The sequence below is a fragment of the Pocillopora damicornis genome, chromosome 8, assembly GCF_964200805.1.
Source record: "Pocillopora damicornis chromosome 8, jaPocDami1.2, whole genome shotgun sequence".
In the NCBI taxonomy this organism is placed as follows: domain Eukaryota; kingdom Metazoa; phylum Cnidaria; class Anthozoa; order Scleractinia; family Pocilloporidae; genus Pocillopora; species Pocillopora damicornis.
The window spans coordinates 10,919,246-10,932,403 of NC_142677.1; the positions used below are offsets into that span (position 1 = coordinate 10,919,246).

The 13,158-nt window shown below is 38.2% G+C and overlaps 2 protein-coding genes across 2 annotated transcripts; both read right to left on the reverse strand.

Annotated features, from left to right (window-relative positions):
- Positions 1-483: 483 nt before the first annotated feature.
- On the reverse strand, positions 484-8,925 carry LOC113672204 (protein mono-ADP-ribosyltransferase PARP12). The gene is given in 6 exon segments (XM_089181060.1): positions 484-2,224; positions 2,966-3,196; positions 4,580-4,739; positions 5,575-5,781; positions 6,345-6,659; positions 7,088-8,925. Coding segments are annotated over 6 exon segments (2,073 nt in total). The 5' UTR covers positions 7,833-8,925; the 3' UTR covers positions 484-1,809.
- An 80-nt stretch (positions 8,926-9,005) lies between these two features.
- LOC113672236 (7SK snRNA methylphosphate capping enzyme) lies at positions 9,006-13,143 on the reverse strand. Its single transcript, XM_027188525.2, has 4 exons — positions 11,345-13,143; positions 10,724-10,942; positions 10,010-10,136; positions 9,006-9,366 (listed from the first exon to the last, which is right to left on the reverse strand). Exons 1-4 carry the CDS (start codon positions 12,614-12,616, stop codon positions 9,293-9,295), a joined length of 1,692 nt encoding a protein of 563 aa, XP_027044326.2. The 5' UTR covers positions 12,617-13,143; the 3' UTR covers positions 9,006-9,292.
- Between the last annotated feature and the right edge of the window lie 15 nt (positions 13,144-13,158).

Genomic DNA, 13,158 nt, shown 5'->3' on the forward strand with positions numbered 1-13,158 from the left:
TATAGCAATCTGAAATTGAGGTGGTCGCTGAGTGCAAAGAATGCTGAAAATGGTCTAGTAATATATAAAAGATACACTGTGGGAGAAACAGATTGAATTTCTCAAAAATAAACTGTTAACATAACGCAAACATGCCTACTTGTCGAGCTCAGTGATTTTTCTCAAAACATCGAGCCAAAGGCTAGAGGGAGAGGAGCATCTACTTCCAAGATAAGAAATGAGAAGCAGAAGACTTTTGACAACGTGTAGAAATAGAATCACTTATGGTGGTGGAGGAACTCTTTCCTTACCTATTTTACCCTAATATCAGTATGCATATTCTCTATACTGTTCGCCTTAAATTTTCTATGATGTTGACAAGGAGAATTTGTATAACAATCGAGAGCTTTTTAAGTTGACAATCAATTCCTTTACTCTCGTGACCTTTGATGGTTTGATTCAGGTTGATATTGTAAAGAGAAATTAGATGCAAGTCACTCTTAAGGGACAACACACACAGTTTATTCTTTAAAACAAGCAAGCAGAAAGATATTGTAAATATTTCAGCTCAGGATAACACAAGGCTTCCCTTTAATGTTGATTTTATTAACTTCAATTTGACAGTGATCAGTTGGGGCCTGAGCAAACAAGGAAGATATTTTACAGGGGTGTAGGGTGCTCGATCTCCTTGCAGCTGGTGATAAGACTCCCAGAGTGAAAATGTCGTTTGTGTGAAACAATTCTTTTGCAGTAAAATATGCTTGCATTTCAATTGATTTGAATTGTATGTTATAAAGGGGTGGGAGAGACAAAAGCATCCAGGGTTTGGATTGAATGTCGCATCACCATCTGAAAATTAACATTGGATTGTTTACGATTCTAGGTCAGTGGAGATTCTAGGTCGGGGTGAAATAATGTTACCACTCTTCCAGTAAGTGGGGTGTCTGAGCGACCAGATGTCCCCCAGCCCCAACACCCCTGGGAGTGTTCCAAAGGGGGAGAGGGGCGAGGAGAATGCTGACATTTCAGCCTAATAAAAGGCAAAACTTGAGAGCAGGGCCTTCTCAAATGAGTTTCCTTAAAGTAGTAATTCTTACTTACTTTCCTATTTATGTCCTTATAAAGAAAACTGAACAATAAAAACCAAAAGCAAAAGCTACTATCAAAGCTGACATTTCGAGCGTTAGCCCTTTGTTTATAGTAAATAGTTTCGCTCTGACAAAGGGCTAACGCTCGAAACGTCAGCTCTGCAACTCTTTACGATGACCAATTTACATTACCAACTCAGTTGATAATACCAAATTACCCCATTATACTCTCCCACCGATGCAACACCACAGTTTCTTTAGAAACTCACCCACTATATTTATGTTATTTCATTACTTTTAATTTCTTCTTATTTATTCTACTTTACTTTTTTTCCACCTTTAAAGGAATTTTCCAAAATTTCATGGACTACTTGTAAATATATATATATAAAAAAAACCATCAAATTGTTATCTCTTCTTATTTAGAGAGGAATGTATCCTCTTTGACGATACGGCGTCAATCTGTTTTGAATATTTAAAACTGTCATTAAAGTAAATGAAAACTATTTCAAAAAACATTAAGAAAATAAAGCACTTGAACTCATCTATCGACTTATGCTGAGAAGAGCACATTTTGACTATGATGGTATGCAGTATCATTGATATGTTACGTTACTTTACAGTTCATTTTGCTACCTCAGGTCACATTACCATCCATTAGGTGGCTACAAGATGTGCCATTTTGTTACGTTTCGTTACGTTATTGTTCATTATATCACGGTAAACAAAAAAAGTTAATAAATCATGTGTAAGTGATCAAAAACTCAGGATAGGACTGCCCATTTTCAAACACAACAAACAATGCCGGATTCGCTGTGTTGTCACAACAGGAGTCATACAACACATGTGGATTGGATGAATCTTTAGGAGGAGGCCTTTTAAAAGATTTGTTTCCAGTTGTAAAAGAACCCACCAGAACCTTAGCCAAGAACATCTGCTTATTACCACAAGAAACACCGTGATTGGAATAACGGTGAGAATACTTAGCACTAGAAGCAAAATAACTTCCCTCCCCATAAGCTGTACCATGTTTTCCACACATTCGCCAATCGATTCCCTGTTGGCAGATTGCTTTGACAGTGTCAGGTTTTGTTCCATGGAAGAGTTGGCGTTCTTCGGGCTCTTTGCCGCTTTTCTTAGCCATGCGGCCCTTCTTCCTACAAATCATGAAGGAAAAAAAGGATGTAAAAATACGTTCAGCAATCTTGTGTAAGATACTTGGTGCCACCTTTTTGAGCTTTTGTCTCTCTAACTTTCGACAAAATCTTAACCCATATGATAAGCCGAATTCTACGTGCATTTTGATTGGTCATCATTAACTGCATTTTGCTTTTTCATTACATAAAACAAATAGATTCAATATTGCTGTGGGTCTGTTCAGTAATAGATCACAGAAGACGTCAAAATGTGGTAAGAACGTCAGCAACAATAGTTTTTGTTCTCAGCACATTTTGACGTCAACTGTGATCTATTACTGAACAGACGCACTGTAACGTGGAATCTACCCGTTAAAAAATCATTCTGTCATATCATCTTAGAGTGCCACAAGACTGAAAATGAGCTAAACGATTTCCTTCACTTAGCGGAATTAAAACAAAAAAACTATCAAATGGCGGCAATGGAAATAGACGAACCACTTAACCCTTTACACTGTAGCATCAGTATGCACGTTCTCCTTACTGTTCTCTACACACTTCCTATGGTGCTGATGAGGAGAATTTGTTGAACAATCAAGAGCTTCTTTGGTTGGTGATCAACTTCTTAATTCTCGTCGCCTTCATGTTTGATTCAGGGGTGATATTGTGAGGAGAAATTAAATGCTAGTCACTTTTAGGTGCCAAAGGGTTAAACAAAAGAAGCCGTCAAGCCTATCCTATGTCCTTCAACTCATAACTTACTGTGCATATTGAATCCACAGTTCCAGGTTCTGCACTCGCTCTATGGAGACAATTTTGTGGCTCTTTTCCATTGAATCATTGAATCTCTTCTCTGTCTTCTTGTATTCTTCAGTGATGGTTGACAAACGTTCACACAAGTAATCCTTGCCATCAGGAATAGAAGACCAGTGGGATGGCACCCTGTCCGCCTCTGCCAAAGTGGATGGTCGGGCCATACTGACTGCTTTACGCCTAATAAAGAAAGTAAAAATCAGCAACTTTACCCTGGAACAGGTTTATTAAAAATACACTATGTGAAGGAAGGAAACATTATAGATGGATAGATGATAGATAGATAGATAGATGAATGGTGCCAATTTCCTCACTTGCAGCCAAGGGCTGAATTGCGGAGGAACCAGAGAGGTGAGATCGGACGTCAGCATATTAAAGGCGCCTCTGGCAGCCGCTTCAGTCCATTGTGATCACACCTCACCCACCCAGACCTACGACGGCACAAATCGAGATAAACCACAACACCGGGCACTACGTGCCCTACTCTTTGCGAACAGTGCGTGCGTTCTTTTACGTCCCACAATTTTATTTGTAACATAGAAGGGTTGTGAGACGGGACCTCCGGCTTTACGTCTTATCCGAGAGACGAAGCAAAGTGGGTAAAGCATCTTGCTTAAGGATACAGCGACATGCCCCTGGTAGGACTTGAACCCGGGCCCTTCGACCCAGAGTCCAGCGCACTAACCACTGGACCACTGACGCCCCACCATTATGTTGATTTAATACAGTTGTTTCGAGAAAGGTTGTTGGAATAAAGCACAAAAGTGCACACGACGATCTCGAAAGGTAGTCTGGGCATTCAGGAATCAGTAAATTTTAACAATTCAAATAAATAGATAGATTCATCAACCCGCTATTCCTTTTCTTTTCAGTGACGTTTTCTGGATTTCTGAAATCCTGAGGTTTAGGAACCGCGACCTGAAAACTACCCAGGCATTGCGTGCACTTTTACACCTTTCTTTTTTCGACAAACTTTCTCAAAACAGCTGTATATTCATATTATGGTAGGGCTATTTCACATGTTAACTGCTCCGTGAAAAAATTATCTTTAATGTGGTATAGAAAAGGCAAATCAAACTCTTCACTTCGCATGAAATACAGAGAGGGTTTCAAATTAAAATAGTTTCTTTGCAGACTAATTCTAAACAAATTCCAGTTTAAAGGTGTTTACTTACCTTTGTTATATCTTGAAGTATCCCCATCCCCCACCATGTGCTTTCAAACATCACAACATTGTAGAATAATCACTTCTGAGTGATAATCTCTTTGTCATATCTTGAAGTCTTGCGTTTTAAAAGTACTCCCTCCCACACTGTGCTTTCAAACATCACAACATTGTAGAACAATAACCTCTGAGTGATAATTTCTTTGGCATATCTTTAAAATCTTGCTTTTTAAAAGTACACCACCCCCTCCACCCTGTGCTTTCAAACATGACAACATTGCAGAGTAATCACCTCTGAGTGATAACCTCTGTCATATCTTTGAAGTTTTGCTCTTGAAAAGTATACCTCCCCACCCCACCTTATGCTTTCAAACATTGCAAAATTTTAATATAATCACCTTTTAGAGACAATATCTGCCATATTATGTTTGGACACAAACTCAGCTGGTCTTCTTCTGACAGGCCTTTCTGTCTTATACTTGACATTTTTCTGGCACCATCTTTTAAAGTCCAAAGTGTATTGGTGATGAGAAGCACTAAAAGGGTGAGTGTCCTTCCCTAAAAAAAAAAAACAAACAAACAAGCAAAATTGAACCCTTTAACTCCACAGATCTGATTGTTAATTCTCCCCACTAGCTGCCACACATTTCCTTGGAAATTAGGTACAAGAACTTGGTGTTACATTGTAGATTGAGATAAAAACTTCCAACTGGTAAGTTTGAGTATTCCCATTACCTGTTTGCTGGATAGAGTATGTATATTATAGGGAGAAGTTACAATTTAATCACTTCTGATAGTTACAGGGTTAATATATGGCTAAAAGAAATTAAATTTTGAATACTATGCTCCATGGCAAAGCAAGTTAACAAGTTGCAAGACTTCAAGCTTCATCCTGCCAAAGGTTATTCTAGTCTCAGTAACATAAGGACACAACTAGTTTCCCCTTCATGGGGGATCCAACACCATCCTTGGGTTACCCCTGCAAGTTTTCATTCTCAAACAGTTTGCTGGTACCTATTATTTACATTCCTAGGTAGAAAAGGGTATGTGAGAGTATAGTGTCCTGTGCAAGAACAGAGAGAGACCATAGCTAAGCTAAGCTAAGACTTCAACCAAGACTTTCAATCTAGACTCCAACTGACGAGCCCACCCTACCTGCCATAGCCCCTTGAATTCCTTCTTTATTACATAGTCACCAAGCTTACCAGAAAGTCCCTTCTAAATCATATACATGTGAGAGGACAGCAGTATAAACAACAATTCAAATTTAAATAAGTGTGTTTTGGGAAGACTACTGCTATCACAGCTATAACATCTCAAAGGTCTCTCTGCAAAACAAGTAAATTTTCTTCCACTTCCATTAAAGCATACAGTCATTTCTTTTCTACCTTACCTGCTTGATACTCTCTTTCAAAACACTGACTGCTGGTTGTGTTCACAGCATGTCCATCACCAGGAGTATCATATGACTGCCACTTGTTGTTCTCATCTTTCCAGTACCACTCCCATCTGGTGCTAAACACATGGCCTGCTGCAGCAACTGCTGATGACATGGTGGATAGTCTTCGAACCTTTATTACAGTCTCAGTGGTCTTACACACTTACAGAAAACAATAATAAAAACTGTTAGCCCCAACTTTAGTCAAGACAAGGGTATACCTGTTATTCTTCAGTTCTATTTGTGAATGGTAAAGTTTTGAAATGAGTGTTTAACCACAAGAGAAGGTCATCCTCTCTTTTCTAAAAGCTGAAACCTGTTACCTTTATAATGGATTTCACACAAGTTAACAATTAACAACAATAACAATAAAAGCAACTTCATGCACCAAGCAAAGTAATTAATTCAATAATAAAAGGCTGGCATCTCTTTGTATTTCATGTGGTTTGTCCTAACACTTTTCACATGTTTTTCTAGAGAAAATGAAGCAGGTTGGACTGAAAACATTTGCCTCTTTTTACATACCAAGCCTTCTCTAGCTAGCTAAGGCCCATTTTCCTATACATCATCCTTTTTTCATCCTGACATGGACCAGAAAGTAGCTTTGGTGCTCTCCCCGAAAAAAAGTTGTTTCTGTCATAATTGTCTATTACAGGATATTTGAATGTCACATATTAAATAAACCTACTTTCCCCCTCACAATTTTAACATCTTTGCTGTGGTACCTGGAAATGAAACTGGAACAGCAGTCATATCCTGGAAGTTAACAAGATAAAGAGATCCTTTTATTGTTACACGACTAGAGCTTTCATTTTTGACATCACAGTAACAATTCTCGAGGATTGTGTTCTCTTCATTTGAAAAACTTTCCTACTGATCATCACCCTGTGCAGCAAATTGCCATAAATAGGGTAAATCTGTATGGTGATGGATGCAGTTGTTGCCATAGTTACACTTGCCACGCATGTGGAATCCACAAATCTCAGTATCTTTGCCTTTGTCATCTTGACTGGGGTTGACAGCATGTGAGCAAATGCTACCTGTATTATGGGAAGAGTTAAACAAATTTTAAAATTCATCAATAAATGATTGTAGAAAACTCTGTTACACTTTATTGCCCACAAAACAAACTTTTTAAGGCACTTGTTTAATTGTTTTAGTGTCAGCACGATCGTTGTCACCCGTGACTTGTATCTCGCTAAAGGCTATAAGATCAATAATTCATTACAATTTTTATTCAAAATACCCCAACTATTCATACTTCCTGTTGTACAAGTCTGTTTGAAAGTTGTTTCATACATGTTTCAGAAAGCAGAATTCATGTGAAAGTTGTGGTGTAAGTTGATCGCATATAATAGTAGTAAGCTTACATCCTAAATAAATGTCTAAACTGACTCCTTTTTTGAGAAAACTTTGTTGGAGAACTGAGCTAACATCTACAGTTAATTATTAACTATCCGGACCTTACCTTCAGAACTTGCGCTAACAGTTCGCTTTCTTTCCCTGCCCTTCAGTCGTTGAAGCACTTTATGGATACTGATGTGCCCCATATCATACTGCTGTAGAACTCTTCTGTTATGGGAATCGGAGAAGTCGTGGTTTCTTTTGCATCCTCCTCCGAATTTACAATCGCCATCAACGAAGTGCTCACACACGTGAAGACAGGGACAATTTTCTTCTTTCTTGCAACCGCCCTTATTGTTGTAGAATTTACAGATGTCTGGTAAAGAGCGACCGGCAGCCGCTCGCTGAATCTCACTCTCGTCAACAATCATCTTCAGTATGCCTTGAAGAAGACTGAGGTCAAGAAAGCTAAGGCGGAAGCGTTGCTGAATGCGCATCGTATGTTCGTCTTGATAATCGTGAGACCTTTTGCACTTGTCACCAAATTTGCAGGTTTCTTTGACAAAGAAAGGGCACAAATGAAGACGAAAACACCTCGTATCAGTACATCCACCTTTTTTCCCCGCTAGAGGACAAAACTCGAGGGGAACGTCCAACCTCAACATTACTTTGGATTTCGTTCGCTTGGTCTGGAAAAGTATTGGAAACTTATTGACTAACTCTTGCGCCCCAAAATCTGACACAACTTGACGGTTAGCTCGAGAAAGTTGTTGAATTGCATGTCCGAGTTCTACTTCCCCCCGATTTTCCAACAAAATTTGAATCAATTCTTTCAAGCTATCTTCCACCCTCGACGATACGAAGGACATAGTTTGTTCCGACTTATGTGGATTTCCGTGCCAACTTCCGGAATTTTTGAGCCCACAAGCTTGCTGCGCCTTAGCATCTAATATGTGTAATCTACTTGTTGTCTCGTCGGGCTTTTTTCTTATTTCGCAATCGAACGCGCCTCGAGGGGATCTAAACGAAAAAAGTTTTCACAGCGGCAAATCATACAGTTTAAACACAATAGGAGTTGGCAGTAGCAACAGTGTTACAACATAACCCAGTTTGAAACCCTTTACTCCCTTAGGAATATAAGCATCTGATTTCTCCTGACAGTATCTCCAGTGAGAATAAAGGAAATGATTATGAACTCAAGAAGCTCTTGCTTGTTAGAAAAATCATCCTTGTAAGAATCACAAGAAATGTACAGAAAACAGTATGAGAATTTGCATACTAATGTAATGGTGTAAATGGCTGAAATAACTTCACTTAAATACATGATCAGTTGTTATAAAAAATAGGTATATATAGGTATGAGGGGTCATAGGTCACACTTTCTCAGATGCAGGACTCTAAAACCTCCCCCCCCCCCCCCAAAAAAAAAAGAAGCACCAACAACAAGAACAAGAGGGAGTAACCCTTTTGCTGAGCTTTCCCCCATGCATATGTGTAATCTGAGTGATAGCTTGGCCATTCCCTTAAATTTGAAAAAAAACCAAAATGACTTAGTTGGAACAAAACTACAACTGAGGTGCACAGTGGTTAAAGCAGAGGAGAGAAGACCTGTGTTACAAGTGTAAGCCATAATGAGCCATCAGTATCACAAGAAAAGTGGTTAGGTCTTTATGAAGTTGCCTACATAAGTAACAGCATATTAGGAAAGTCAGCTTAAGCAGACATTGAGACAAACAAGTCTATACGTAGTTTTTAGCCATGTAGTGTTTTAGTGCAACTAGTTAATGCTATAGAAAAATTACCTGTCAACAATGGAAAAACAAAGTTAGCTAAAACACACTAATGAGACAGATTTATATATGCTTATGTGTGTATATGTGCAATTTAGAGACACATTAGTTACATTTATATGCACTTACATTCAAATTATTTGCATGCTTTATGCATGTTTTTCAGCTAAAATATATCTCAGCAGTGCTTTTCATTTATGTAAAGGGTGTTACCTGATGAAGAGAATAAACCATCACAGTTATTGTGGAAAGTTTAGGTTTTAAAACTAATTTTATTTCCAAAAATTTTAACTTAGAAGCAAGAAAAAAACAAACAAAAAAATCCACAATTTTCAAACACACTCTTAGATATATATCAACAATCTATTGCATTAATGAAAAGAAAGTTTTATTCTCTACTTTTCAAGTTTGTGGCTGTATATGAGGTTAGTAAAAAGAATGTCACTAATTCCATCGACCTAAGGAATATGCAAGACAACTACATTTTGTGACTTCCACACACTATTCTAGTATAATATGGATGACATATTTATTGAATCCTAATACATTTCTTGTGAAGGTTCCCCTTGCTTATCTGCAGCTTTTGTAAGAAGATACAGAGGCCTCTGGAACCCTAAGAAAAGATAAGAAACATGCAACATGCTTTATTGCATTCAGCCAAAGAACAGTGTCAGAGCCCCCTTCCAATGGACTATTAATCCATCACAAATTATCCCTGTTTTTTTCTAAGGATTTTCCTAACACCTTGCTGGTACTGGTACCAGTTTTCACCTCTGGGCAATGGGAAGCCTCAAGACATAAAGGTGTCTTGCTCAAGAACAAATCAAAAATACCAATAAAGTTTGTTTTGTTTGTTTATGCCAGCATATTGAGCATTAAGTGTCTCACATGCCTACTAACAGTGGCAGATCCAGGGGGAAGGGTCCAGAGGAAGCCAAACCCTCCCCCCCCCCCCTCCACCCATCAGACTTAGGGGTAAATTTTAATACTTGTTTGCTAAAAAATTCTTGCGATGGAAGCATATCATTTTACCACTAATTATGAAGTATCTAACATTTGACTTTATTCCTTAACTTATTTAGGCAATAGAATTAAAAAATTTATCTTTTTTTAATGAAAAATTTAAAAATTCCTGGATTTGCCCCTGGCTAACCACTAGGCTACTAAGTTCCCAGAAAAATTCTTTTCAAAGCATTCACAAAATGCTATTTCACAAAAACCTTGAATGAACAACTCTGCACTTAAATACTACTCACCAGAAGCTTTGTGCTGTGGAATCTCAAGAACCTCAAAAGTAGCAAATCCTACCATGTCTGATAGAAGGTAGTCAATAAAGTGTTCAGGGTGAAAGAGAATGGCATCATAATTTGCACGGATTTTTTCCTGAAAAAATGTTGTGGATAGTAATGATAAATAAGATGCAATGGTTTATTTCCTAATCATGACTATATAAAAATATTAAATTAATATTAAAAACAAAAACTTAAAGAAAAGACTTGAGGGTGGATCTGGATGGTTAGTTTGAAGCTTATTTTCTACAAAAATGTCTTCATTGATGTTAAAATTAAATCAAATTTCTCTATAAGGAAAAAAAATGCAAGAATGAAATTAGTTTCTTAAAGCAATACTGTTGTAGAAGTTGCTAATAATACTGAATTGAGATTGCTTTCACCTTGAGTGATACAGAAGAAAATGAAGTTTTAAACTGGGGACCTACACTATTGCATTCATAGCCTATACAGGAAAAAGCTAGTACCTGATGGTAAATAACAGGTTTCTTGCTAAGCCCTGGTTGCTGGTGAGATTTGGCAGATGAAAAGCAGTGATTGCTGCTTTGATTTTTGGCTAGCAATTGCTTTGTTAAGCACAAGGGTTACACACACACAATCATTCAAATTTTTGGCTGCCTCACTGGAAATTTCAACCAAAAGCCTAACTTCTTTAGCTGCAACCTTGAAATAATCACTTACTGTCAAATTTTTCTTCTTTTTGTACGAGGAAAATGGCTGAGGCTCAAGGACAAGTCTTCCACCAGGACGTAGATTGAGGAATATTCTTTTAAACATGAGTTTGAGTCCCTCATCTCCCCAGTTCAAATGGATCCACTTTGTCAAACTCAAACACAAAATCATATCATACATTGGCTTTTGTTTGGAAAGTACCTCATTACTGCAAGGAACGTAGTTTTCCTACAAATTTCAAAAGAAAATTTCAGTAACTTTTTAACTCACATGTTTCTGAAAAAGGAAAAACAAATAAGTCCAAGGGTTCTGTCATGTCAGATTAACACAGCAACATCTGTACTCTTCAGCTTTTGTTAATCATCACAATGCTTCACAAGTGCAAAAATCCCTTAAAAAATTGAAAGAACTGATATCTGCACAAACTATTCAAAGTTAACCATGTAATGCTGGTTATGCCTTTTTAACTGAGAGCTCTTGTTGTTGTGTTCTTGACAAGTCCCCAATTTTTTAAAAATCATACAAAAAGGATGAATTCTTCAACTTTTACTCTACTCTATTTTTTCCAACAGTCCTTCAATATTTTCAGAGAAGCATTGGGACTTATGATTACTTTAAGTATATTATTACCTGTTTGAATAGGACATTATGTGGAAATGACAGATTTTCTTCACTGCCCTGAACTACAGGTGCAGCCAGAGGTCCACTGGTGACAGAAAATGACACTGGAAAACTTGTTCCTTGTCTTGATGTCCCAGGAACAGACACTTGATTCTGCACATAATATCGTAAATTGTTCCTTGCTGCTTTGATCAGGGCAGTATCTATGTCCATTCCTAGGATAACATGTGGGTTGAAGTCCCGTGCAATTGTTAATGTCACATGACCCACATTACAACCCAAGTCTAAAACATCCTTCCCCTCAAACCATTCTTTTTTAAAGCATTTTAGTCTTAAATCTTGGCTGGAGTTTGGGTTTCTGTAACCATAATACCTGTTATAGTTACCATAAATAAAAAGTTTTTCCTTTCTTTCACGTCTCTTTGATAAGCTTTGTTTATCTTTCTTAGAGTCTTTGCCTTTGTGTGATGCATGAGGTTTTCCTATTTCTTTAGATTTTCCAGGAGCAATTTTGGGTTTTGTCACTAAAGGAGACTGCTCCACTTCAATGACATTTGCACCTTTGTTATCAACTGCTTCTGCAGTCTGCTTTGTGATGTAGCCAGCTTTTTCGGGGGATGGATTCAAGTCTTCCTCTTTTGACAGATCATTGGTTTGTGTTGACTGAACACTGCACTGGTCAGTGCAGCTTTTGCCTAATTTATCCTCAATTTTATAACAAGAAAAGTCAGTTTTTACAAGAATTTTTTTCTGCTTCTTAAGCTGGCTGATGACACCTGACTGCTCTTTTGACCCAATTTCATTTTCCCTGTCTTGATGATTATGTCCTCGCTTCTTTTTCTTGCGCTTTTTTGGTGTCACATGAGACACATTGTTTTCAGGTTCTGGCAGACAACGTTTTAAATTGAGAGGGTCTGTCTTATCACGTGGTTCTAAAACTTCAACTGGGGATGCACTGTGAACTGACATTGGGGAGGCTTGTGGGGTGACAGCTGATGGATCTCGATCTATTAAACTGTTTAAGTTCAGTGGATCTGCACTGTTCCCTCCAAAATGAAATTTCACAGCCTGGCTCTTATGAGTCTTCCTCCAAGCTTTTCCATGATTAGGTCCCAGATCTCCTTTCTGTTTGTTCTGCTTCACGGGACCAAACGAGCGAAAATCTTTCAAATTTGCTTTAAAACGCGGAGAAATTCCCTTCGTTACGTATTTCTGATTTCCAACGGGGCTTGTAAATTTCCGCTTCACTGGACTTTGCTGCTCTTTTGATTTCGAAGCCATGTGTACTGTGTTTGCAGCAAAGCTGTTTGCTTATGAAATATTAATGAAGTAAGAGGGTTACAGCCTTACATCCCACATCAACACACTCGCATCACAAATAGAATTCGACCACTATTCCTGAGCCTCAGAACAACATTCAAAAGGAGATATCCTTGATTTCAGCGGAAACTATTCCTCTCCTCTTCCGCAGAGGACCAAGACTGCTGTGTGTTCCTTATGTTGAATTCCCAAAACTTCTTTGCAAGAATATGTGTCAATTATTGTAGCCTCGCCTCCGCGCTGAGTTTTCAAATCTCGAATTTACCTTGAAACAGCCTTGAAACGCGTAAAATTTGTTCTTGGCTTCAAACGACGCACCTTTTTCAAGTAACCAGATCAAATCGTCAAATTATCGTGCGTGTTTTCATCTCCAGAGAAATGAAGAATTAAAGAGCACTTTCGCCAGACGCCAGACGCCCATTCGCACTCTCCGGGCAATCCACTGCAACGTGTTTTCATCGTTCTGGTGATGATTACTGCGCAAGTGCGGCGGACAGTTACAG